Genomic DNA, 25,961 nt, shown 5'->3' on the forward strand with positions numbered 1-25,961 from the left:
GCCTCTCAGCTTCCTTTGAATGTCCCTTTTTACCCTGGAGCCGGTTCAGGAGATGCTTTACGGAGCCGTTCAGGGAGAAACACCCCAGTGCATCTACCTCTGCCTCCGTGTTCGCACCATGGGGTGTCCCCTTGTGTGGCTTTGATTTGGCGAGGCACAAAGAGCCATGGAGTTCAGTGCTGGCTCCATGTGCATGCCTAGCCTTCCTCCCCTTGGATTAGAGCAGCTGCTTTTCCTCCTGCTGGGAAAAGCATGGCCGCATTGCTGGCCTTCAGAGGCCCATTGGTGCAAAGACCAGGAAGCTTTTTCTTTGCATCTTTGCAGCTTGCTTTACATGTGCTACTTTGCTCTTAAATAAATGCGATGCCTGCTGGTAACCTTCTTTGCTGGAGAAATTTGGTCTCCTGGATGAGATGTGCTGCAAGACAGGGAGGCACGTATGCCCTCTGCAGAGCAGGGAATAAACCTCTCCTTGTACCTGGTGCAGATGACTGAGAGTTTCAGGGGTGTTAAAGTCCAATGAACTTACCAGCAAAATTATGATTAATCACGCAACAAACTAACTGCTCTTTTTTCCCACAGCAAAGTGAGGTCAGTGCTTTCCTTGGCCTGAGCCATTTTCCTCCCCCAATGTCTTCTGCTTTTTCTGACTCTTCCAGTGTCTCCTCTCCTCCTCTTTCTCCACTCCACTTCCTTCCACCTCTCTCGGTTCTTTCTCTAATTCTCTTCTGTTTTCTCTCATCTCTTCAGTGCTGGCCTCTCCTTTTTTCACACCGTCCAGTTACACTGCAGCCCTCCCCACTGCCACCCTCACCCATCCCCATCCTTTCCCCATCCTTTTCCCTTTCCTTCTCTTCTGCTCCTTGGCTTGTTTCTTCTTTTTCCTTTTCTTCTTTCTGGGTTTTCCCATTATAACCCAGGTCATGTCCCTGTTCCTTTCCCTCATGGATTCCTGCTGCTCTTCTAGTGGGCAGGGTGCATTGTGGAGGCCAAGCCTCTCCTGTGTGCTCTAGCTGGGCTGCAGCTTTGCCCAGTACCTCGTGTCCTGCCGAGCCCTTTCTGGGGGAGGTCCAGCTGAGGGCCATGTAGGAACGGGGCCGGCAATGGCTGTGGCACTGAGGCCTTGTCTGCCAGCACGCAAAAGCACCATCACAGCGGACCTGAGGCTTGGGGACCACACTAGGCAGCAGCTCACAGGGAGCTGCAGAGACCTCCCTGGCTGCACCTGCTGGTACCCCTCTTCTCCAGGTTGGGTAGTTCCTCCATGGCCTCCCCAGGTGCCTGCTGCTATGATTCTGCCCTAAAAAAAATATGTAATTGACTAGGAGAAGCAGCACTTTTACTTCTGATTCGCTCTCTGAGCCAGGCTTCCTCCATGCAGCAAGCAGGGCTTGCAGGCCAGCAAGGGCACGCTCCATGTTCCTGGCACAGAAACCCATCATGGACATCTTGCCCATCTGCTCTGAGCACACATGGGGACGACAGGGACTTCCATCCTTACCGAGGTGACACAAACATGTTTGGGACAATGAGGGCATTGGGTTGATTATTGCTTTATTGCTTGGTTAACGCTTGTGATAGCATCTCTGTGAGAACTGAAATTCTGAGGCTCAGCTCTGGCCACAGCCACTTCACCTTTCTAAAAATAGCTGATGCACAAGGATGCTGCCCCCACCCTTCCTGCCTGCACTTGCAAAAGGCCCCGAGATCTTGAGAGACTGTCTCAGCGAGTTCCTTAAGCAGCCATGGCTGCATTTCTTCACCTCTTGCTCACTCGTATAACTGCTCTGAGGCTACCCCACAGCTTCTTTCCTGGTTCCTTGTTAAAAATGCTGTCCCAGATCTGATCCCCACTAACCCTGAGCGTAAGGGGGGATGCAGAAGCAGCACTATGAATGCCTCGGCTTTCTCCAACTCAGTTGGTTAACAACTCTTCCTTGGTGAAGCAATGGGCCAGACTTTTCCTTCCTCTTCTTTTTAAGGCAGTTAAACAAATGCAGAGCCTTTCACAGCCCTTGTTAGTCTTAAATCATTCTGTACCTTAGCTTTCTGATTTTGCCTCTGCAATTTAGTGATGAAGCCATTCAGTTTGTGTCCTTTGCGTTTTTCCTTTCCTCATGGCCTTCTTTTTTGACCAGCATGATGCTGAAGAACAACTCTGCAGCTGTATTTACCCCCTTTGAAACTTCCCCTCTTGCCTCTGCAAAGGATAACCAGCTGCCAAGGCTTTTAATACAGGTTTCAGGCGTTCTGCTCAGCTCTTCCTGGAGTCACAAGCTGTCCCTTTTAGTGGAAGTCAGCTCTTTTTAAACCCTTTTCTCCTTAAAAAAACAACATTGGTCATTTCATGCTGTAGAAACATGAGAAGGGCTGTGCTGGGCCACCCCAAGGGCCACCCAGCCTGACTATATAGAACCACAGAATCGTTCAGGTTGGAAAAGACCCCCAAGACCATAGAGTCCACCTGCTAACCCAGCGCTGCCAAGGCCACCACTAGCCCACGGCCCCCGGCACCCTGTCCAGGCGGCCCCAGCACCCTGTCCAGGCGTTGTTTAAACACCCGCAGGGCTGGTGGCCCCACCGCCTCCCTGGGCAGCCTGTGCCAGTGCTTCAACACTTCTTCCCTCCCAGGGAAGAAACGTTTCCCGATACCCAACCTAACCCTCCCCTGGCGCAGCCTGAGGCCGTTCCCTCTTGTCCTGTCACTTGTTACCTGGGAGCAGAGACCGACCCCCCTGCCTACAGCCCCTGGCAGGCAGCTGGAGGGAGTGAGAAGGATCCCCCTGAGCCCCCTCCTCTCCAGGCTGAACCCCCCCAGCTCCCTCCGCCACTCCTGGTAGGACTTGTGCCCCAGCCCCTTCCCCAGCTCTGTTGCCCATCTCTGGACGCGCTCCAGCTCCTCTATGTCCCTCTTATAGCAAGGGGCCAAAAACAGCACACAGGATTTGAGGTGCAGCCCCACCAGGGCTGAGTACAAGGGCATGATCACAGCCCCGGTCCTGCTGGCCGTGCTGTTTCAGATACAAGCCAGGACGCTGCTGGCCATCTGGGCACCAGTGTCTCACGTTCAGCTGGCTGCCAACCAAAAGGTGCCCAGCAGACACCCCCGCTGATCCCCTGTTGGGCTTCTGCCCCAACTCAGCCTCCCTGGCTGCCCCGGTGCCATGCCAGGAGGGTGCAGGGTGGCCACCTCATGTCCCACCCAAGAGCAAGTGATGGCTCTCCTTGCCACGAGGATGGGGCAGGAGCTGTAGCTGAGCGGTGTTTGCTCTAAACCAAATCCTGTGGACCTCCAGGTGCATAGGTTGGAAACAGCCCCCAAGGAGTGATGGGCAGGGAGGTGCTCTGGAGTTCCTCCACCTTGCTTCCTTTCTGCAGCCAGGAGATCTGGCACATCCTCAAACCCCAGTTCCTCCCCCAGCTCCTTCAGGAGCTGCTGCCAAGGTTTTGGCTGCATTTTGTACCCACCCATTTAACTTAGGCCTCCCCCTTTCCAAGCTGGGGCACCCTTAGGGACCCTCCTCCTCCTCTGTGATGGCAGGTAACCAGGAGGAGGCTGGTGAGTATGTCCTTGCAGGTTGGTGGAGTCTGGCTCTGCTCTGCATCCCTGGGCAGCATCCCCCAGCAGCCTTGATGCTTCTGTGAGCCTCCCTGGTTCAACACTGACCCCTCTTCCACTGGTTGCTCCCCTTAAATAGTTGGAATTTTTCCCCCAATTTTTCACTTTCTGTAGCCCTTGCCCCTGTCTTCCCAGCCACACATGACCGGAGCTCTACCACCACTGCTTTGGGAATGTCTCCCATGGTTGCTGCTCTGAAACTGGACTGAGTGGGGAAACCAGAGTCTCCAGGGCCTGGTGACTATTCCTGCCGGACTTCAGCTGGGTTCCCATCAGCAGTACAGAACTGGAAACAATGAGGGAAAAACATGACCTTTTTTTCCTCCTCCTCAAATTACAGGAAAGCTCAACATGCATGAGGACACCCATCCAGTCCCGGTACAAAGCAGATACACATAGACCACTGCAAGAGCACTTGTGTTGCACATCCACAAAGCAAATGATGCCTTTCCAGCCTTGCTCCTTGTGCTTCGAGTGAACCACAGCAAGGTCAGCCCATGGCATGGCAGGTGCCTCCTCCAAAGAAAATCCAGAAAATTGCTCCAGGACCTTTACTGTGCCGAGAGGAGCCTCCCATGGCCACCCTACCCAGCAAGTCCAGCACCAAGGAGATAAGTGCTCCCTGGATCACAGTGGCCACACAGTGCACAGTGACACTGCTGAAACACACAGCAAGTTGCTAGAGGGGCCCATTGGTGACCAACACCGTGGAAGGAGGACTGGCCTCCTTGCTGAGGCTTGGCAGTGCTTGAGGCTGCGGGAAGGCAAAGGGAAAACTGGCTGGAAGAGCCCTGTCCTCACCACGAGAGATGGCTTCTTCCAGGGGAACGTAAAGCACAGTGGTGCAGCCATCTGAGGGTAAACAGGTGGCTTTGGTTACCAAAACTGTGCTTCTGTATAAGCTAACACTTAGTTTTCGGGGATGATGAACCCAGCAGGCGTACAAGAAGCTGCCCATCCCTCCCTTCTCCCTCATTTGTCCTCTCCCTTGGGGGAGATATCCGCCCCTGCGCTGGCAGCACCCGCGTCCCTGCCACACTGCTTTTGCTGTGATGGTTTGATCTCGGTGTAAACAACGTCGGAGGAGGCGGGTTTCGCCCCCTTCTTTTCGAACTTCAGGTTGGCGTAGGTCAGGTCCTCAGTCCCTGTCACCGAGGATGCCTGCAGGGGAGAGAGCAATGAGGAGAGCCCTGGGTTTCCCTTCTGCATCTCCCCTGCTATTATTTTCCCACTGGCACAACTATTTGCACTGCCCAAGCATTATCCAGCTTGCTCAGAGGTGCCACCTATTCAGAAGCTCATAAGCCCCTATTTAATAGGAATTAGCAAGTGTTTAGGACCACATTTTCAGACAGCAAAGCTGATTTTACTCTGAAATCCTTTAAACGGGTATCAACAGGCAGTGATTTTCAGCGACTTTCTTTACAGGGAGAAGGAAACAATATGGTTTACCATTCTGAGCTGATCCATCTCTAGCACTTGCCTGCTTGTAATCTTTCCTGAAAAAGGAAACTTAGTTTAAATAGTAGTTAAAATAATGAAAATGATCATTATTTTAAATGAAGAAAACATCTGCATTGGTCCTGCTTTTGTTGCAGGAAAGGATGGGGCTCTGCAGCTGGCTGGCTGGCTCTGAAGATGGCCAAGGGGCAGGAGGAACTGGCAAGGATGTAAAAGCTCTTGGAGGGGCTGGAGAAGAGCTCTAAGCTGGACACTTCTGGAATGGGATGAGGTACAAGATCTGTTTCACTTGCACCACAGCTTGTGCCATGAGCAGGCTCTCAACCAGCAACTGGCCAGAAGAAAGGGAAGGGTGAACCTTCTCCCCATCCCGGGACAGTTTGTTCGGGACAGACCTGTGCAGGGAACCCCGAGTGAGCAGGAGCAGCAGGATATCAAAGATGGACATCTCCCAAGCCTGGGCTTGTCCAGGCCAGCAGGTGAGGAGGAGATGCTGAGCAGTTCCCACAGCAGACGGAGGCTCAGCGCGGGCTCAGCCTTACCTTTTCTGTTCCTTCTGCACCGCCACACCAGAAGGCCAATTACCAGCATGTAAAGAAGCGTCGCCGCTGCTAAGCTGAAGATGATACACAGGGGGAAGTTGAGTCCTGCACCAACACACATCACAGAGGCACCTGTGAGCCACCGTCACGCCCTGCCGGGATGCATGGTGCCATTGCTTTTTTTGCAGAGGAGGGCGATTCTTTTCCAAACTTGGGCTTTCAGACCTCGAATCTTCCCCCCCTCCCCTGAAAAAATCCTGTGGGGAACAGTCTCAAAAAACTCATCTGAACTCAGCCAGGGGGGTGGTTGGAGCATCAGAGCCCCTTCCCAGCATCACAGTCTCTGATCTGCTGGTGCCTACTCCAGTTTGCTACCAGCTCCCACCCACTCACAGGAAAACATAAGGATGTTTCCCCCCTTGTTGATCCTCTTTCTCTCTGAGGACCCCTCCTGCCCACACCCTTGTGGCCATGGGGCTGTGGGGACTCACCTGCCCAGGTCTCAATCCAGGTGCCTTTGGCCTGAGGTGCCCCAGGGCTACAGCCTGGAAGACAGAAACACAAGTGAGAGACTGCCCAGAAGCAGAGGATGCCCTGCTCCCCACTCCACTTTGGGGCAGGGACCTGGGCCCTACAGCCCTGGTGGTCCTGCTGCTGCCACCATGGCTTCAGCCACCCCAGCACCCAGCTGACGCGCCGCAGCTGGAGGATGCGGCAGGTCCTGTTTCAAGGACCCAATGGCCAAGCAGCTCCGTGGTGGGATGCATCTGCAAAAAGGGCCATGCTGGGTCAGCTCCTCCCGTGCTGGGGATGCTTTCCGGGGAAATGGTGCACGGGAGTACCAGGGGGGAGCGTTGGGCATAGCATCCTTCTCTGCCTGCTCATCACCCCCATGAAAATGGAAGCAGTGCCACTTACTAGGAACTGTCCCTTGCGTACCATTTCCAGTGTCTGTCAAGTTTACTCTTGTGATGAAGACCCTACACCCACAGATTCCTGTGTTGGCTGCATGCATGCCAGGGCTGGTGAGGTTGGCACAGTTTTCTCCCAGAACGATGGTGTCAGTTTGATTCCCCACCTCCAGACCTGCAGGTCTGTACCACTTCACGTGTACTGTGAGATTCTCTGACCAAATCTTGAACCTGCACCCTGTGGTGATGACTGACTCTCTTGGCTGGCTGGCGACTGTCCCTGGAGGACAAAGAAAAATAAGTGATAAGTGAAGTCATATATATGACCTTGCAGGGCTCATATCCCACCGGGACATCACTCATGAAGGACATGGTGAAGTAACCGTCCTTTCCTCCAGCTCTTTTCCAAATGCAGCTGCTAAATGTTCCTCAACACTGTATGCTGAAACGTTGCATGTTGGTCAGTGCCACCCAATTCTGTGCAGCACACGAGCATTTCTCATCTCAGAAAGGACTGAAAATGGGAGGATCAGGGGGAAGATACCTCCTCCTGCAACCTAGGCAGAAGGGTCTTCTGGCACACAAGCAGAACATGCCACCATGGCCACAGACTCAGGCTCCATGCTCCACGGACTGGGGGGCTAGCTGTGGGGAAATGGTCAGCCCTAGAGAAGCAAAGAAAATGCGGTAGACCCCCTTCAGCCTCTCTGGCTTCATCCCATCCCCTAATGCTTACTCTGGAGTAGTTCAGAACCACTCCTGAGCCGCCGGGCTGAAGTCGCTTCACACCTCAGCAGAGTCCTCCCTCTCTTCCCTCTCTCCCTTCCTCAGTCCTTTCTCTCTGCTCCTGTGGCTGTTGGTGGACTTGTGTCTCTTACCATGAGTGTTCAGTTTGGAATCTTTGTTCCTGGACGTGTTCCTCATGTTCTCCATCCTGCACGTGTACATTCCTGAATGTGCTTTGTTCACACTGGGGAAGACGAGCTGGGCAGAACCATTTTTCATCTCCACACCATCTTCATTCTGCTTTCCTCCATTGTTTTGTGTGGTATTAAACCATTTCACACCCCTGGCAGTGCTGTTTGAGCCTGCCTGGAGCAGGCACTGCAAGATGAGATCTAACCCTACCGACACGTCAATTGTGGCTGAAATCTGGTGAGACAGTCCTACCAAAAAAAACAACCACAGAGGGCTGAGTTCGTGTTAATGAATACCTGCATCCTCCACATGAAGCTGACCCCCTTCGCAGTCATCAGGCTTATAAGCATCTCTGTTTCCTTCCCCAACTGTTTTCTCTCCCTGCTGCTGCTGAAGGCGAGGTTGGTTCAAAGCCCCAGAGCCTGAAACGGGGACCTTGTGGGCAGAGCCCACAGCCTGGGCACAGCATTGCGGGGGGGACCCCACTGCAAGGCACATGGCAAGGTGCTGGTGCAGAACGGAGGGGGTTAAATGCCGCAAGAGGAGAGGAAAAAGCAGCAGCAGCCATATCCCCAACCTCCTGCAGACATATGCAAAGATGGAAGAGTTCAGAGCAGAGGCAAGGGCACTGGGGAACTCACCAGCAGGCAGCCAGGCAAGGAGCAGCAGGGGCAGAAAGCCGCTGGCCAGCTGGACCTCCATGCTGTCTTCCTGATGGCCTTGTGGTGACGATGCGGGGCACCCAGCAGGACTGGCTGCGATGTTCCTGTCTCTCCCTGCAGCACGAGGGTCACTGCTCAGCTGGAGCAAGCTGCAGCCCTGCCAGGACCTCACCTCTGCGCCGCTTGGCCCGGCAGTTCCCTCTGTGCTCACAGGCTTCCGCTCTTTTCCCCTTCTCTTGCTTCAGTCTGATTGTTATCTCCTCTGTTCACTACTCGATTCCTCCTGCAGTTTCATACTGCCACGTGCCCTTGGTCCCGAGAAGGAGCCAAACAACACAGCTGAGCACTGCTGATGGCCATTTCCCAGTGGCTTAGGTCACAGCCCAGCAGCTCCCTGTCACTGGCATGGGCGGGCGCAGGGGAAAGGGCTTCCGCAGCCTCCTACCGCGCTGCCTCCCTGTGCCACCCTGGTCCTTGTCTTACACCAGGGAGAGGACCCCTCACAGAAAGCGATGCTGCCATCATGGCGCGGTGACAGGGTGATGCCTGCCCTGTCCGGCGTGCTAGCTGAGCTCAGGCAGGGATCCACACACCCTGCCAGGCTGCAGACGCCGAGGAGAGCTGCGGCGTGGCATGGAGATGGGCTTGGTCAGAGCTTTCTGGTTGTTCACACACGGGATGTACAAGCCCCAGGCAGACAGGGACCCCTGCAGCCCCCTGCTCTGGCCGTGAGCACCCAGGTCCCAGCTCCTGCCCTGCAGAGATGGGGTGCTCCAGGCATCCTGCCGCATCCCCCTGCCACCAGGACAGGAACATCCACCGGGCCAGACACGGCTCACGTCACCCCTGCCACCGAAGGGATGTGGGCAGCACAGGCAGCAGGCACAGGCCCCTCCGTCCTCAGCCTCTGTGGGTGCAGTCTCTGTTGCTCCCCACAGGTTTTCCACTGCCTGCCACTGCTTTTCCTCTTTTGTGCTCAGAGCAAAACCTGTTCCCACCTGCCATTTCCTCCCCCTTAGTTTCCTGTCAGCATTTCCAGTAATCACCCCCCTGCCCAATTTGGCTCCAGACCTGACATCCTCCCTTCCCTGAAGGCAGAACCCCACATCCCAAAACCTCCACACACACACCACCTGCCTGCTTCCATTTCCCTTCCTCCTACCCCTGTTTTCTCCCCATTTCGAGATGACAGAGACCAAACTGAGCATGCAGGGATGGGGGCCCCCCACCACAGCCCTCCCCAAACAGTCTGGGGGGTAGTATCCTATTGGGACCATCTTCTATCACCAGTGAGTGTGGTCGTAACACCACCTTCATCACAGCTCAGGGAGCAGAAGGGGATGGCTGAGCCTGTCCCATAAGGATGCTCCTGGGTCAAAGACAAAAGGAAGGTTGCAGAAAGCTGGGAATTTGGAATGCTGGCGTGCCCCCAGGCTGATCCTGCAGCTCTCCACATGGCCCGTGGGCTGCCAAAGCTCCACAGGCATCTCTGCCAGAGAGCGGGCACAGTCCTAGACACTTGGCTTTGGCTGCACCTCCCCGCACCCAAGGTCTCCCTCAGCCCCACTGCGCTGGGCACGCACAGCCCAGCCATGTGCGTCTCCTGGGGGAAAGGGCATTCACTGGGGCTCTGTTCCGCGGCCAGTGGAACCTCCCAGCTGGAGCACAGCTGAGGTCTCACCTGGGAACCAGCCCACGTGGGGAAACAGCAACATCAGCAGGACACTTGCTGAAAGGGTCATAAAGCGAAAATCTCGTGGTACAATATCCACCAGAACGACAAGCAAGAGGCTCTGTGCCTCTCTCGCTCTCCCCTCTGGACTTCATCTCTTCCCATGCTCTTTGCGATGACGGTTCCTCTCTGCGTTTGAATCTCCCTCCCGCCGGCACAAGGATGTGCACCAGTTGCACCCTTCCCTTCCCTTCCGATCCCAGTTCTCACGGTCACTAGCACGGATGAAGCCGATCGGACAGAGCCCCCGCGGGCAGCGCCCCCCCAGGGGCACCCACGAAGCCGAAGGGTCACGTCGGAGCCCCCCCCCCCGCCGGAGCCCCTCCAGCCCCAGGGTCCCGGCGCCGCACCGGAGCCCGCGGCCCCGCCAGCCCCCGCGCTGCCAGGGCCGCCCCGCACGCACGGCGGAGGGAGCGAGCGGCGGCGGCAGCCCCCCCGCGGCCCGCGGGGGAAACGGGGGCGCCCGGCGGCCTCCACCGGGGTCCTCCTGCCCCGACCTCCGCAGCACCGGGCGGGCGGCAGCGCGGGAGCGGCGCTGGCCTCCGACGGAGCGCGGTGCTCGTACGGGGGCTCCTCCGCGGCTGCGCGCAGCTCTGCGCCCCCGCCGCCCCCGCAAGGCCACGGCCGGCCGGCAGCCGGGACCCCCAGCAGCAGGCAGAGGCCGGCAGCGCCGTACCCGCGGAAGGGCGAGGGGGCAGCCGCAGGGCTGCAGGCCGCGCTGCCCGGGACCCCCCGCCCCGCCCCGCCCGCAGCGCTGCCTGGGCCGGGCAGCCACCAGCCTCCGGCGCAGCCTCCCAGCGCCGTCAGGAGCACGAGTGGGCGGGGCTGCCGCGGGGCGGGGCTGCCGCGCGGGGGCCGCCCCAGCACAGGGGCCGCCCCGGTGCGCGCCGCGCCCGCCCAGCGGACCCTCCGGGCAGCGCATCGTGAGATGACGAAGCGCCATGCTGGTCTCCCATTGGCTGCTGGCGCTGTCCGTCGGCCGAAGGCCCGCCCCCCGCCCCGCTCAGCGGCGGGATAGGCCGCGCTCCACACGGCAGGAGAAGCCGCTGCGGGCGCCGCCATTTTCGGAGCCGCCGCCCTTGCGCCTGCGCCGGCCGGGAGCGAGCGGCCGCCGCGGGAGCGCGGCTGGCGGGAGGATGCGCGGGGGGTGAGCGGGGCGGTGGCGGCTCCCTCCGCCGGCCGGCGGCAGGTAAGGGCAGCTCGAGGCGCTCCTCGGGGCTCCCCGCGGGGCCGCTTAGCGTCGCGGAGGCCGCGGCCCTCTCAGGGGCGCAGGGCCGGGAGGGGCCTGGGTGGTCTCGGCGGGGCTCCCTCCGTGCAGGCTGGCGCCCTGGGGTGAGGCGAGCGGGGCCTGCCCGGCGCGGCCTCCCGAGGTGCGATGGAGGCCGCCCGGTGCGGCGCGGCGGGGCCTGCGCGGTCCAGCCCGGTGAGGTGAGGCGAGGCCCGGCCGTGAGGGTCCCGCGCACACAGAGCCCGAGCCCCGCGCGCCCGGCCACCGAGGAGCCCCCCCGGGCCGTGCCAGAGGCGACCCCGGGGGTGGCGTGGGGGCCGGTCTGGCTTCCACGGTTTTCCAGCTGCCGCCGCCGCTGAGCTGGGTGGTGCTCGGTGTGCCAAAGGGGCCGTTGCCGTTGTGGGTCTCGACCGGGAAGGATGGAGCGAAGGTGGCGGTGGCCTGAGGTGTGGTGACGGTTCCTCAGGGCTTTGGACTCGTGGATTGTCACACAACCTGCCTGCACTGAATTAAAATAAAAGCACATTTAGTAAAGAAAGCGCGTCGGTCTCTGACTTCAACACACGAGCCACGTGCGTGCGGAGCGTTACCTGCAGGGCAGAGGTAGCTGTGTGCCAGAAGGCTCGGTGAGTGGTTTGGCAGGAAGAAATGACCTCGCGTGGGAGGTGACCTCCAGCTTCTCAGGTCGGTTGGGTAAAGTTCCCTCAGCTCTGTTCGTGCTGGCAGAAGAGACCTTGCTGGCTTTTGGAGTGATGCCTACGGCCTGCATCAGCGTTTCTGTCACCTCTGCTGGGGTCGTTGTAGAACTGACAGTTCTGAGGCTGCATCTCTTTTCACAGGAGGTCTCTGCAGTGTGTTGATGTCACAGGTATAAGCCCTGCTGCAGAGTGACAATCTGAGTAGTGCCTGTGTAGGTTTTGTCAAAGATTCTCATGCGTCCCAAAGATCCGTGAGGATGTTGCAACCAGTAACAACTTTTATTACTTGTACAGCCCTTGTTATTTGTATTTGTTTTCTTTTCAAACTCAGTAGCAATGACCAACTGGATGAGGACAGTGCCCCTGTTGCTGGTGTGCTCTTCCATACGCCTCACGTTTCTGGGAACCAAAATGGAGCTTTTTAGGATGAGTTGGAGAAGCATGAATTGCTTTCTCCTTCTGCAGAGCTGGTGTTACTCTTTCACTATGTTTTGCCATCTGTAATGGTCCACAGTGATTTTGGGCCTCTGTAGTCCTTGGCTGTACTATCTAGTTTTTGAGGGTTATGCTATCTGAACTCCCTGGCTGCTTCATTGTGGAATGCAAATAGATCTTGTAGGAATCATCAGGTTTTTCATTGCTTTGGGTCCCATAAATGCTTGTTGCTACGTCTACCAAAAGACTCAAACAGCTCTGTTCTGTGACTGTAAGATGGAACTTCAGACTCACCATGAAATTCAGCAAGAATGGAAATGTTTTGTGGCCACTGAAAGTAATGGCAGCTAGCAACAAGATTAGAGAGCTTTAAATGCTTCTATTTGGAAATTTAAGTTCAGAATGGCGTTGCAGGCATTGATTATTTCACCTCTCTTAAAAAGGAGATTGATTTGTATCTCCTGATGCCCAAGACACCTCTTTTGGTCTGTTTTTTGCTTCCAGGTAAAAGCCCTGCCTTTTGTTTCTGTGGAAGGGTCCTCAGGAAAGTGTTCATTCCAGTGTTTGATCACCAGAGATATCAATGCATGAGGATTTTAATTTCTGAAAGATTGGTTTATGGAAGGCTTTTCATGGTTTACTCAACTAATTCAATGAGGCTTGTTTGAAGGTTTGAGGCTTGCTGGATCCTAGAGTAAACATGCAGAAATTGTACCTGATTTTTAGCTGGTGTTGGTCACGGTTTCAGATGTTTCTATCTCTGAGCTATTTCCATGCTCTGCTGGATGGAGTTTTTGCTAGTTTTTAGCTCAGCTACTTCTCATGCTAGATGAGACTTCTGTGTATTTGGTGACCCTCAGTAGATTCCTTGAACGTGTATAGTTTCCCTTTTGACTCCTTGTAAGTGGCTAATGTCATGTCCTGTGGCAAGGCATTTCACAGTTTACCAGTCTGATGCAAGAACCACCACCTTCAGATTGTTTTGATCCTGCCTTCTCTGGGCGCCATTTGATTTGCTCTTGTATTGTGAGACACAGTGAAAAATTGTTTTTTCTCCATCCTAAGCCACTTCTCACTTTATTATCTTCTGTGATGTCTTTTCCAAACTTAGGAATCTTTGCTTGCTTAGGTCTTCCTTGTGTAGAAGATGTTGTATGCTTTTGATCGCCTTTGTCTGCATCACTTCCAGCTCTGCTTTCCTGTCTGCCCTCAGATGAGAAGTATCAGAAATGCATGTAGAGCTCCAGCGAACGGTGCTCTGGGGGCTTCCATGGTGGCACAGTGCTGTTCTTTTGAGGTCTCTGTTGTTAGTTCTTTGTAGACTGTTAATTACAGCTGCCTCTTTCCTTAGCTGTGGCCTCATTCTGATAACTGGGTTTTTAGATTGCTTCCTCGAGGTGGCCTACACTGGGACGTCTCCTCTACCAGCACTTGAGTGCATCTGCAAGGTCTGTGCAGGAGGGTGGGATACCACTGTGTACCCCTTTTCAAAAGCCCTTGTTCAACCTCCCATCAACAGCTCTTTCAGCATTTACTCTAGTTCTGCTTGTACCACATACACTCTGTGACTTGCCCTGTGCAACAACTGTGTTTTCGCTGCCCTTCAACACCCCCATCCATCCTACTGTGACTGTCCCGACAAACCAGGACTTCCCAGTTGGTGAAAGACTGGAGAGGGAATAAGGGACTGTGGGTGGCCCTCGGGTGATGGGAGAGAAACATGCCCTCTGGGCAGCGCCACTCTGCAGGGCCTGCTGGCTGCAGTGTTTGTAGGTTCTTGAGCCCTGCTGGGCCACATAACTGTGCAAGCCACATCTTCATATCCTGAGAGGGTGGCTGCTTTGCTAGAAGCCCTTACTGAGGCTGGGTTGGCTACTTGGTTTGTTGTGGTAGTAGCAAGCTGGTGCCCTTAAGGTCCTGTATCATCAGGAGTTGGTCTCCATGGCAGTAAATCACTAGCTTTTGTGGGTTGTGGCAGCAGCTTGTGTTTTGGGAATAAGTGAGGCTAAAAATAATTCCTCCTGAGTGGGGTTTTTAAGAGGAAGTTGGATAGGAAACAGAAGAAAGTAAAACTTTAAATGAGCAAGTGTTACAGATATCAGCTTATTTGCGTAGCAGAAGTCCCCCTCTGCATGTGCTACAGTGTGCTCGTACTAGCATTTTCAAAGGATTCAAGCTTTTCTGAATTTTTGTCATGTGTAATTTTGATGTTGTTGAGCACATCTGTGCAATCTGGTGCAAGCAGGCACAGTCACCTTGTCTCTATTCCATCTTGCTTAGTTTGTGTCTCTTCAGAAGAAGACGATGCTCTTTTTAGTGCAAGCATTTTTTCTTACTGCAGCCTATAAACTGCCAGATACGGATGTGTGGGGACTTCAACAGTTACACTTACTGTCCATCCAGTTGCAAGATTTTATTTTTGTTTGCATCACCTACAGAAAGCAAGCCTTAAATACAAGCCATCCTTCCTGCCAATAAATTACCCTTTTATGTAGAATAGTAAATATTTTTCAAGATTCTTTTAATACCATCCTTATTGGATTGTTCTGCTAAACGTTGGATAAAAAGTTAATTCAAATTAACTTTGTTTGTCCTGATAAAGAAAGGCAATGACTGTATCGCTGCAAACCTAACATCACATAGAATAATGAAAAAACATACTGAATTAATTTGGTAAATATTTCCTAAGGTGTTTTATAGCATCTGTAAGCATTTCTGTGTTTTGCAAAATAAATATTCACAAGTGCTGCCATTTCCCTAGTTTAGTGTCTACTACAAAAATACCTAGAAGTTCAGTCAGGGTTGCAGTTTTGTTATGCTGGTCAGTCCAAGCACCCCTAGACTAAAAAAACCTGCTGATTACATAGAAGGCATTTGCACTGTGGGTAGTTTGACTTTCATGCTGATACTTACTTCCCAGTGCTGTGTCAGGATTTGCTTTCACACATTGTAACTTAGGAGGAGTATTTTAGGATGGGGAGATGAGTAACTGTCTCCTTTCAAACAGATGGTGGTTCTTGTTGCTTGTGGGACTTTTTTCCCCAAGGTATTGATCTGGTATTGGTGCCAGTTCTCTCTTTAAACGTGGTCTTATAAACTTCTAAAGAAAACTGAATTTTAAGAAGAAAACTTTCTTCTTAAAAAAACCTAAAAATTCAAAAAGGGTCAGTAGTGGGTGTGGTAGATAAGAATTCAAAAAGGCACAGAACAAAAGCCAGATTGTAAGTTGCTGGGGTGCCACAGGTTGAGGAGACTTCTGACATCTCTCCTTGAAGCTGGCGTTAAGGTGAATGCTAAAGGCAGTTTAGCCATTTGTGGCCAGAAGCAGTTCCAAGACAAACTGGCAAGTAGGGATCCGAAGGGATTAATTTACCAGGAAATACTTAACAAAAGTGGTGTGACTTAAACAAATGTTTTTGTCTAGGGAGTATAATAATCCTGTGCAAACTCCTGCATTCCTGGAGATTAAATGCCATGGGCAGAAGGAGGTATTTTTAACTGTCCTAAGTAAAAATTTTGACTAACCATAGTGGACACAGAGGAGCGCCCTTTTCCTTTCTGAAAGCGGTTTTCTATGTATTTAAACACTGACATCATCTCTCCTTGTAGCCTTCTCCTCCCCAGGCTAAACAAGCTCAGTGAATCCAGGCTTTCCCCACAGGACATATTTTCTTGATGCTCTCTGGAGCAGCTTCACTGTTTGCCATAAAATTATTAAGGTTCAAGTAGTTGGTTTCAGTTTGTGTATTTAATTTGTAAGAAAGATTTACGTGTCCAAAAGCTTGCCTATTATTTCCAGTTATTTTAGTCGGTCTAGTAAAAGATATTACCTGATCTCACAAGCCTTTATCTCATTTAGAGACTTACATCATCACAACTACAGCAGCTCTGCTTTTACTGCTGGTGTGATAGACTCTATGTCATGTCCTCTTGAGATTTCCTGTCGCTCCCAGTTTGTGCCTTGCTGCCTCTGGTTTGTCCCAGTGTGCGTGTGTGTGTTTTTCTGTACGTGTGTCCTGAGTTTGGAAGCTCAGGAGATGCTCGTGACTTTGTCAAGCTACTTTCTTGCAATTGTTCTGAAAGGAATGTTAGACTTGTCCCTTTGGGGGGAGGGTTGGATTTTTCATTAGGATCTTTGAAAATTTTGAATGCCGTTTTGAAGGATAGAAGCTAGCGTTCAGGCTAGATGTGTTTGATATCAAAATACACCTTTTGTTGATACTGATTTGTAACTTTTCATGTTTTAGGAACTGTGGATGGAACAGAAAGCTGAGGAGCCGACCATCTTATTGAATGCCTACATGTAGACCCTGATGCTTGAATGAATGCAGAATGAAAATGCTTCCTGGAGTGGGTGTGTTTGGCACTGGCAGCACCGCCCGGGTACTGGTACCCTTGCTGAGAGCAGAAGGCTTCTCCATTGAAGCGCTTTGGGGGAAGACTGATGAGGAAGCCAAACAGCTGGCAGAGGAAATGAACATCTCCTTCCACACAAGTCGGACTGATGATGTCTTGCTGCACCAGGACGTGGATTTGGTTTGCATCAATATCCCTCCACCACTAACTCGGCAAATTGCTGTGAAGGCTCTAGGTACCTTTTTTCTTTGGAGTGGGACCAAAAATCCATAGCTTGTTGGCAGATTGACATTTGAAGCCAGTACCCCAGTACAATTCTGGTTGCACCAACATGCAGATGTAGTGCTAAAGGTTTTGTGGAATTGGTAGCACCATCTGCAAGAGAGGTTACCTAGATTATTTTTTTTTTTAAATACTGTTTATAATTGCTTACAGCTTTGCAAATCCTGAACAAATTGGGCTAAAATATCTCATGTCTTCTCCAGACTGAAATTATGGTGGTGGGGAGGTTTTAATAAAAACAAGCTGTTTCAGAGATAAGGGGGTAAAATGTTTTTATGCCCACATAAAAAACAAACAAACAAACAACCCCCCCCCCAAAAAAAAACCAAAAAATCAACAATGACAAAGCCCCCCAAAACCCCAAACAACCTAAGTTGTTTAATTCATTTCAAATCTTCCCATGTTCTTCAATAAGAAACCAAGATTTGCCTGGGGTGGGGGGTTGATCAGCTCTGCTTTCTGTTTTCTCCACAAATAAAACCAAACTTGACTGTTAGAAGCCTTTGAAAAAATGTTTGCATGCACTCAGCAGAATCTTGTGAGTTAGGACCTAAATTCTCTGCAGGTGCTGTTTTCAGCCGAAGTGCTGTGACCCTGGCCACCACCTGGAGCTCTCTTTGGACATCTGTGTCCGTAGCAGGCTGGTATGATCCTGGGTGCAGACTGGCTGGAGAAGTCCTTCCACCTGATGCAGGAGGGCAGATGTTGGAGACAGCAGGAGGAATCCAGCAAGATGGGCTGGGTTGAAGGTTCTGAGACAAAAGGCACGACATCCCAGACTGGTTGGGCAGGGAGATGGGAGCCAGCTGCCTGGGCATCCTGACATTTCTTAATTCTCCAGCATGTGACTTTGTAGTGTTAAATGTCCTCTCACATAGTACAGGGTGGGTGTGAGTTTGCATCTATTTTGTAAATAACAAGTGTGATAGTCTTACTGTGTTTACAGGAGATCCACATGAGTTAATTTCAGGCTGGGTAATATATCAAACAAACCAGGGTGGTTTGTTGCTCTTGGCCTCTTTGTTCTACAGTAATTTGATTTGGAAGTAAACAACTTCCTGCACAAACATTTGCAGTGCCACTTAGATGTGCAGAGGGAGATTTCGGGCTTCCCCCCCCACACTCCCTCTTTTTTACATTGTTAAATCTGTTTACCTTGAGAGTACTGTCCTTTGAAATTAAGGTATTCTAATTTTTTAATATTTGAACTGTAAGTTAGAATTAATCTCTTTAAATATGCTAAAAGTCCTTTTAAATGCTTGTTAAGTAATAAGTGTTTCACTAGTTCTCATGGCTTTTGGTGGTGAAGTGGGCTAAAAGGAGAGAACTGAACCTTTTCTGGCAAGTTATTAACTGAAATGGATTGAGATTCTTTCTTCAAATGCTAAGAACCTGCAAGATGGTGTTATCCAGAGGAGGAAAGGGGGATAAAGGTGGTGCAGAAGTGGAGAGGCAATACGTATGCTTGACTGCCAGTATAGATAAGCGGAAAGCTGAAAAAGGTAGGGAAATGAATGGGTGAAACAGTAAAAGGTGGTTTATTCTTCACATCTGTCTGTCTTGAAACGTTCTGATCTGCAAACTGATATAAGCATCTCCGACCCACTGTGGTACTGACTTTGTCTTTCAGCTTTCTAGGTTTGTCGCAATGGTATTTACAGATCCGCTACCAAGTATGTCGTGACATGTTTTAAGCCAGTGCTGGATGGCTTGCTGTCGTTGAGCCTTCTGAAGGAACACAAAGTCAGGGTAGGGCCAAAGATGGCAAGTAAATTTTCTCTGAAAGTTCAGATTGATACAGGGATGTTTATAATCGGAGAGTTATTGACTGTGAATTGTATATAATTGGTGGTTACTGGCAGAGAGATTGGGTTGAAGAAAAGATGTGGTGCAGTGATAATGGTCTTGTGTGTTTTGCTTTGTTGGGGTTGGTTGGTTTTAAAGTGCTTACACTTTTACTTATTTGTGTATGTTTTATACTTTTTATTTATTTAAAAATGAGCTTAAATTTTTATTTCTGGCAGAGAGAAGCGAGAGACACCCAGTTTTTCTAGGCAGTGCAATTTCCTTGCCCAAGTTTTACTGACAGATATCCATAAACAAGCCTAGGTGCAACTTTGTCATGATGGGGACAAAGCAGTAGCACTGGATTGAGTTCATGAACCAGACATAACAGATCAAAGCCCAGAGGATAATTCAAATTAAAATAAGTGTAATCTTATGGTTTATCTCCACAACAGGCAAAGTAAGAAGCTATCCTGAAACTTGTGCTGCTTTTGATCTCAGAGCAACTAAATTAATTTCACAAAATGTCTGTGTTGTGGTTCATGTCCCACAGTTAAAATGCATCCACCTTTGCATTAGGTGAGCACAGAGTGGAGTTACCAACTGGAGTGGAATGTAAAGTATGAGATGTTTGTGCATGAGGTGAAGTTCAGCGGGGCAGAGCATGAGAAGTCCTCGGAGTAAAATTTCTTTCAGGATGCTAAAGATAATGCTGCTGCATGTACTGAGCCCAGCCATCAAATGGATGGTTTGTGGAATGGCTACAGAGGAACCTTTTACTTGTCTCTCTTGGTTTATGGTGGTTGACTACATCATTTAAGACATCTTTGCAATGTAGATTGTTTGGCCTCCTGATTTTGTGGAGTCCCTAAAAACTGTAGCGTGTATATGTTAATTATGAAGGAAGGAGTCAGAAAGGTCTCTGTCACTGCTTTGTGTTGTGACAAATCCAGATTTCCTGTTCTTGAAACAGGATGAACAAGCATGCTGTGGCTGCTCTTTGCATACTGTGCTTCCCGTCTCTGTAAAAAGTAGCATGGAGGTCTTTTCAAACCACAGGCAAACAAGAAATGAGATGGAGTGTCTTTTGGAATGAGTCTTCATTCACTGTGAGGCTCCCAAAGCCAACTACATCCAAAACAGCCGGTTATTCGGGGAGACTCCTCAGACATTCCCAACTTCTTATGGTGGACAGAGCAACGATCTGATACGCTTCAACAGCGGCCAGTTGTACACCTTCCTAGGCGCTATCTCAGGTATCTGACATTATTCAGGGGAGTAAAGATCTGGGGCTTCAGTTCAATGGCCATACTTACATGGGACATATTTACCACGTACGTGGTTTGTACCCAGCCTGAGGCAGAGAGGACACCCTGGCTCACGTGCGTGTTGATTGCAGAGAGAGCCAGCTCTTCAAGGTCTGGGCTGTGCTTCTCCCATCTTTTCATGGACAGTCCCCCTCCTAAGGCCCTGGTGGGTTGCAGGGTCTCTTCTCCCTCCTGCCCGTGCTGGCACCTTCCCTACCAGGAGGGAGGAGTGGGCTGGGGGGTCCTAGCAGTTGCTGGGGCCTGTGTCCCTCCGCAGCACCTGTGATGGCTCTGAGCAGCATCCACCAGGTAGCATGAGAAAGCAGTGAGTCTTCTGTGCTTGCATTTTACTAACCAGGGCTGTAAAATACTTGACGTATGGCAAGTTTTGGATGTGTCATGGCTAAGCAGCTGCAGGGGAAGCTGATGCCTCAGTGCTGATGGACAGTGTGGATCTGACTAGAGATGTAAAATTCCTTTGGGAGAATTTTTTTTTCTGCTGTCCAATAAGTCTCAACTCCACCTGTTTTTTTGATTACTTCCATAGCATGCAAACATGCTTTAAATCTGGCATTTCATTAAGTGAAGCTATGATTTGGCTGTATTACATTAATGAGAGTCAAAAGACTTCTGTTTAAATGTTCAGTTTATTTACTAAATCAGGAATTGGTTTGAGAATTCTTGGATCGTAGCAGGTACTTTTGTCCCTGAGCACAGGGAGTAGATTAGGTTTGTTTAAGGACTGCTGGCAATGGTGACCTCTTACTCCTTTTTTCACTCCCCCTTAGTGCAACAACCAGTTGAATAGCAGTAGATAGAAGGACTTAAGTGGAGCACTGGTCTGCAGATGCTGATGTGCTCCCTGCAGACAGGGTTCATTCTGAGATGTGCACAGAGAAGACCATGAGGCATGTTGTTAGGACAGCCTGGAGCTGCTGTCACTACCTCCGAGGTGGGGAATCCCAGCTCCACATCCTTCCTTCCAGGTGTGTAGTGCCTTCTGTAGGGCTTAGTCATCTGTGAGCTGATTTAACCTGCCTGCTTGGAAAGAAAAAGCTTCCTTTCCTAAACTGAGCTCAGCTGGTGAGCTGAACTGGCTCACAGAGGACTCTGAGGAACACCAGAGCCACATGGTAATTCTCATGTCTCCTAGCTGGTGAGGACCTCAACAGAAAATTTTGTAGCAGTGATCTAAGAAAACAATACGGTAAAAAGTTCAGGTTATTCATTATCAAAATAATAGTAACAAGACAAGGGTTTTAAGTTGCTCTGCCTCAGAAGACGGAAGACATGGCCATCACATCAGCAAGGGACCTTGTAGCCATTTCCGACTTGGCCCTTGTCCTTGCTGCACGGCCATCTCTGTGAGCCTGGGGCAGCTGGGGGGATGTCCCACTGAGGGCAGCAGCAGGGTTATCCCAGAGACTTTCTGGTGTGGTCAGTTCTCCATCCTGGCACCCCAGCGCTTGGCAGCGCGTGCTGAGCTGTTAGAGTGCTGTGCCGACTGCCATCCCGAAGAAAGGCATCAGTCAGCTTCAGCTCTTCAGGTGGCTCAGCCTGCACTGGCAAAAGGAGCGCAGTGCTGACATGAGGCTGCGTGGCAGGCAAGGGCAGCCTGCTGTGACAAACCAGGCTGGAACAGCTGTCCCTGGGTGGCAGGGGTGGTCACCTTTGGCTCAGCCCTCTCTGTTCCCAGTCCCCTGCTGCAGGGACGCAGCCCCTTTTGTGTGGACACTATCGGGCTCCCTGAAGAGCCAGCTTGGGGCAATAACCTGCCAGAAAAAGAGCCAAGATGAATGAATGTTTCTGTGTTGGGTTTGTACCCTGAGCCAGGTCCTGTACCGCCAAATACGTGGTGGAGGGCGGTGGGGTTGTGCAAGGAGGGGAGCGGCACCAGCAGAGCACTGACTGCTGAGCTGTACCCTGCGCGTACACGGGTTGAGAGTTGCTTTTATTTTTCACAAACTTTGAGAACTGGATATCTGCTTAGGATGCTGTGAAGGTACTTTTGGTTTTTGTTTGTATTGTACTGTAACCTGGCTTGAGGTAAGTGCATTTAAACAAGGAGGCTGATAAACAGGGCACCAAAGCATCTCAAGATGCTTCAGCTGGCCCTGCACAACATTGAACAGTGTTGTGCCAATCTCAGCAGCAGGGACTGGGGACGAGGGAGTTGGAAATGGTCCCTGGAACAGGGGCTACCACTAGGCAGCCAGGGTGTCCCCAGGGAGTTTGACCTTACCTTCTCTGTTCATTAAAGCTTCTGTTGACTCGCACCAGTTTAGGGGGTATCTTTGGAAGAGGCCGCTAAAAATTGCAGTCTTGTCGTTTTCTGACTGGATTTTGCTTGTGTGTATTGGAAATGTAGGCTGTGAGTTTTCTCTAGCCGTAGTTGTCCCCTGGCTGAGCTGGGCACAGCAATGTGTCACTGGAGCTCGCTGGCCCCTGTCCCACTGGGAGGGTTCCTGAAAGGCTTGCTCAGTGCAGCCAGGAGGTGGAGCGCCAAGAGCAAGAACTGCAGCGGGGGATCTGGCTTCCCCTCTCCTTCGAGAGACTGATTTAAGTGCTTGTGCTGGTATCTTTTCATCGGGGAGTCAATTAAAAGCTGTTGTGAGCAGGGAGCGCAGTCTGCTGCTGGGTAAGAAGCAGCTTTCAGAGGGGCGCCTACCACTGTGTGCAGCAATTCCCACAGTTCTTAGGCAGAAACTGGTGTGACGTGACTGACCTTTCAGGTCTGACATCACCAGTTAACATCTGGAGACCTGTAGGTATGCCCCGGATTGTTACATTGAAAAATATGTAGGTAAGTTTTATCGGTCATATCAGATGTATATGGAAAAGTAAAGCTGTGGCGTGAGAAAAGGGAAGATGGCAGAGGAAGAGGGAATACCAACAAAACATAAAATGTAGGATTTTGGTTGAAGCTTGCACTGGGAGCTCTTTTATATTTCTTTCTGCTTTAAAGTTAAAATATGAGTTACTGACTGCCCACATTGATTCAGGCTGAGCACAATATAAAGTGCATCAGTAGGAATAAAAGCGCAGTAGGTCAGCTTGTGAGTGCAGCTCTTATCTGTGTAACTCTTTATCACCTTTGTAGTCTAATTGTACGAGTCAGCTGTATGTGCAGACCAAAATTTTGCTTTCCAATCAGCAGTGCTTTTAAAACAATCCACTTAACAAGAATTAGAAATAATGCTTTGGTATTCTGTACACAGACCACTAAGTATCTTCTATGTCCCATTTCTTTTAATCCATTTAGAATAATGAAATTCTCAGTGACGGTGAAATGCAAAGCATAAATCAGATGTCCCCTTCGCTCACCTCTTCCCTGCAGGGTACATGATGGTTTTTTCCTCTGGCAGTACAGGCATTCAAATAATTTTATAGCTACAACATGCAAATTGTGTCTTGTTTTGATGCCATGTGATGCCATTTGGCCAGTTATCTTTCATGATGTAAAAAATCCTGTCTTTATTTGGAGCCTCTCTCTGTGGGAGTTTGTCAGCTCTGCAACCGGAACATCTTGGAAGCAGCTTTGAGCCTTGCTGCACTTGGCATTCCTATTTTAGTTCCCAGACCTTTGCCTTTGCAATTGCAGCAGGAAAGCCTGACTTTTAAAAACATCACTTCTCGACAACCTTTGGGACATCTGAGCATGTTTTGCTTGTGTGTGCTATTTTTTTTTTCTTCCCCATTTGTGCTGCAGGAATAGGGAAGAACGTGATCTGTGAGAAAGCTGCTACCTCTGTGGATGCCTTCAGGATGGTCACAGCTGCCAGGTATTACCCCAAGCTGATGAGCATTGTTGGCAATGTTCTCCGTTTTTTGCCCGCCTTTGTGAAGATGAAGCAGTTGATAGAGGAGCACTATGTGGGCAGCGTGATGATCTGTGACGTACGAGTTTATGGGGGAAGCTTGCTCAGTCACAAGTACAACTGGATCTGTGATGAGCTGATGGGAGGAGGTGGTCTGCATACGATGGGAACCTACATTATCGATCTCTTAACTCACCTCATCAGCAGGAGAGCAGAGAAGGTCCATGGTTTGCTCAAGACTTTCGTGAAGCAGAACACAGCGATAAGCGGGATCCGCCATGTCACTAGTGATGACTTCTGCTTTTTCCAGATGCTAATGAGCGAGGGTGTCTGTTGCACTGTGACTCTCAACTTCAACATGCCTGGATCGTTCATCCACGAGGTCATGATTGTTGGGTCTGCTGGGCGCCTCATAGCTCGTGGCACGGACTTGTATGGGCAGAAGAACACTGCGCTCCAGGAAGAACTACTGTTTACAGACTCTCTGACTGTCAACAAGGGCCTTTTGGATAAGGGGTTTAAAGACATCCCGCTGCTTTACCTAAAAGGAATGGTATACATGGTGCAAGCACTGCGGCAGTCTTTCCAAGACCAGGAAGACCGTCGGACATGGGATCATAAACCTGTTTCTATGGCAGCCTCTTTTGAAGATGGTCTGTACATGCAAAGTGTAGTAGAGGCCATCAAGAAATCCAGCAGGTCAGGGGAGTGGGAGGCTGTGGAGGTGATGACTGAGGAACCAGATGCCAATCAAAACCTCTGTGAGGCGCTTCAAAGAAATAACTTATGAACACTCCTGTTTTGGAAGATAGGGCAATTAACACTTCTGGCTGTAATGTAAAAAAACCTCCATTTTTAAGATACGTAGATTCTTATTTAATAGCCTTGGTTTCTTGGGTTTTTTAAACATGTAACATGCCATGTTCTGATAGAAACTGTTCTGATTTGTTTAAATGTTTCTCGTTTTGCAAACATTTAATTTTTGTCTTGGAGACTGGTAGGAAAACTTGAATTGCCCTTTGCACTTGCAGTAGCTGAAGTGAAGCATGGGAGCTCTGCCATTGCATGGCTTGGAAATGGGACACAACCCTTGTTGCACAGGTTGCTTATTTTAACAATTTTAACATGAGAGCACGTAGAACAAGATCAGGGAGTATCTGTTGTTCAGATGCCTTTTCCTTCTCTCTTGGAGACTGATTAAGTTTTACTCTGTAAAAATTTATAAAAGAGTTTAGTGATGTAACAGGTCTAAACTCCTATAGGACAATAAGTAAAAGGAATGGATTAAAGTTTGTAACATAAGGGTCAGCCTTTTGGCTTCCTGCATGTGGCAAATGTCTTTCAAAGTCATTTAAACTGGTGTTTTATTTAAATGATGCTATGAATTCTGTTGACAGTGTCTTGGCAGGAAAATCTTCAGGAAGTCTGTGATGATCTGTGCTATTTTTATATCTGTAGGCATTATTCCCTCTACTCCAGAGGCTGCCTGCACCCAGCAGGTTTTTTCTCTAAGCTCCGTGTCCGTCGGTTGTGTTTACTGCCCGGCAGCACCAGTGCTGTGACTGCGGGGCCACGTTCCCGTTTCTGGGACTGTTCATAGGTGCCTCCCAGGGTCACAGGATTCCCACAGTGTCGTGGGCAATGAAGTTGTACAGCATTAACCTTCTGGGGACCTGAACATGGAAGTAAGGAGGTGTTTCCTACCTCTGGCAGCTCTCTTAACGTGCTGGCGGGGTGATTGTCACACTACATGCATCCTGATAGTTGAGAGAACAGGGACTGAACTGTCATGGGTCAGTCAGCTCTTAAATCTCAAACACTGGACACTGACCCTCTGGCCCTGCCCGTCCTCATGCCCTCCTGCAGCTTGTGTCCAGTGGAGAGATTGGTTGGCAGATGGTGGGTGGAAGTTCCTTCCACCTGAGAAACGTTTCTCTCTGAGGCAGGTATGTGGAAGGAGGAGTCCAGTTTTACTACATTTATTTTGTGTACTTGAAAGCTTTTTTTAATGTATTTCCCACTAAACTGTAACCCTGTGTATTTATACATATTAACATGCCAACTGCTGTTTCATAAGCTGGTCCTTCCTGAAAAGGAACTTGTTTTCTACAGAAATAAAATATTGTGTTTGTTGAGGGAAATCTTTATGCAGCTGCGTGCTTGTGTTTGATCTGGTCAAGCTAAAACCATCCTCATAAGTGTGAACA

At 50.5% G+C, this 25,961-nt stretch overlaps 2 protein-coding genes across 8 annotated transcripts; one reads left to right on the forward strand and one right to left on the reverse strand.

The window, feature by feature from the left end:
• Positions 1-3,915: 3,915 nt before the first annotated feature.
• On the reverse strand, positions 3,916-10,442 carry LOC121098091. Of its 4 annotated transcripts, XM_040615722.1 has the most exons (7): positions 8,093-10,169; positions 7,412-7,699; positions 6,541-6,813; positions 6,114-6,167; positions 5,623-5,727; positions 5,072-5,118; positions 3,916-4,780 (listed from the first exon to the last, which is right to left on the reverse strand). In XM_040615722.1, exons 1-7 carry the CDS (start codon positions 8,151-8,153, stop codon positions 4,592-4,594), a joined length of 1,017 nt encoding a protein of 338 aa, XP_040471656.1. In that variant the 5' UTR covers positions 8,154-10,169; the 3' UTR covers positions 3,916-4,591. The 4 variants fall into 4 exon arrangements, 3 of the variants coding, with proteins under 3 accessions (XP_040471656.1, XP_040471654.1, XP_040471655.1); XR_005831161.1 differs by having other exon boundaries at positions 4,707-4,780; positions 5,072-5,727; positions 8,093-10,442; XM_040615720.1 differs by lacking the exon at positions 3,916-4,780 and having other exon boundaries at positions 4,952-5,727; positions 8,093-10,442.
• A 461-nt stretch (positions 10,443-10,903) lies between these two features.
• Positions 10,904-25,895, forward strand: GFOD2 (glucose-fructose oxidoreductase domain containing 2). 4 transcript variants are annotated; one of them, XM_040615707.1, is made up of 3 exons: positions 10,904-11,034; positions 16,454-16,797; positions 23,646-25,895. In XM_040615707.1, exons 2-3 carry the CDS (start codon positions 16,539-16,541, stop codon positions 24,542-24,544), a joined length of 1,158 nt encoding a protein of 385 aa, XP_040471641.1. In that variant the 5' UTR covers positions 10,904-11,034; positions 16,454-16,538; the 3' UTR covers positions 24,545-25,895. The 4 variants fall into 4 exon arrangements, with proteins under 4 accessions (XP_040471641.1, XP_040471643.1, XP_040471644.1 ...); XM_040615709.1 differs by lacking the exons at positions 10,904-11,034; positions 16,454-16,797 and adding an exon at positions 17,603-17,728; XM_040615710.1 differs by lacking the exons at positions 10,904-11,034; positions 16,454-16,797 and adding an exon at positions 17,610-18,593.
• The last annotated feature ends 66 nt before the right edge of the window (positions 25,896-25,961 follow it).

The sequence above is a fragment of the Falco naumanni genome, chromosome 15 (genome assembly GCF_017639655.2).
Source record: "Falco naumanni isolate bFalNau1 chromosome 15, bFalNau1.pat, whole genome shotgun sequence".
Classification (NCBI taxonomy): Eukaryota; Metazoa; Chordata; class Aves; order Falconiformes; family Falconidae; genus Falco; species Falco naumanni.

Excerpts from the sequence above, each read along its gene's own strand:
- LOC121098091 (XM_040615720.1), bottom strand. The coding sequence starts at position 8,153 with ATGGAGGTCCAGCTGGCCAGCGGCTTTCTGCCCCTGCTGCTCCTTGCC. Across the intron at positions 7,700-8,092 it reads CCTTGCCTGGCTGCCTGCTG|GACTGTCTCACCAGATTTCA; the intron begins GTGAGTTCCCCA and ends TTTTTTTGGTAG. Across the intron at positions 6,168-6,540 it reads TACGCAAGGGACAGTTCCTA|GCTGTAGCCCTGGGGCACCT; the intron begins GTAAGTGGCACT and ends TCTGTCTTCCAG.
- GFOD2 (XM_040615707.1), top strand. The coding sequence starts at position 16,539 with ATGAAAATGCTTCCTGGAGTGGGTGTGTTTGGCACTGGCAGCACCGCC. Across the intron at positions 16,798-23,645 it reads AATTGCTGTGAAGGCTCTAG|GAATAGGGAAGAACGTGATC; the intron begins GTACCTTTTTTC and ends TTTGTGCTGCAG.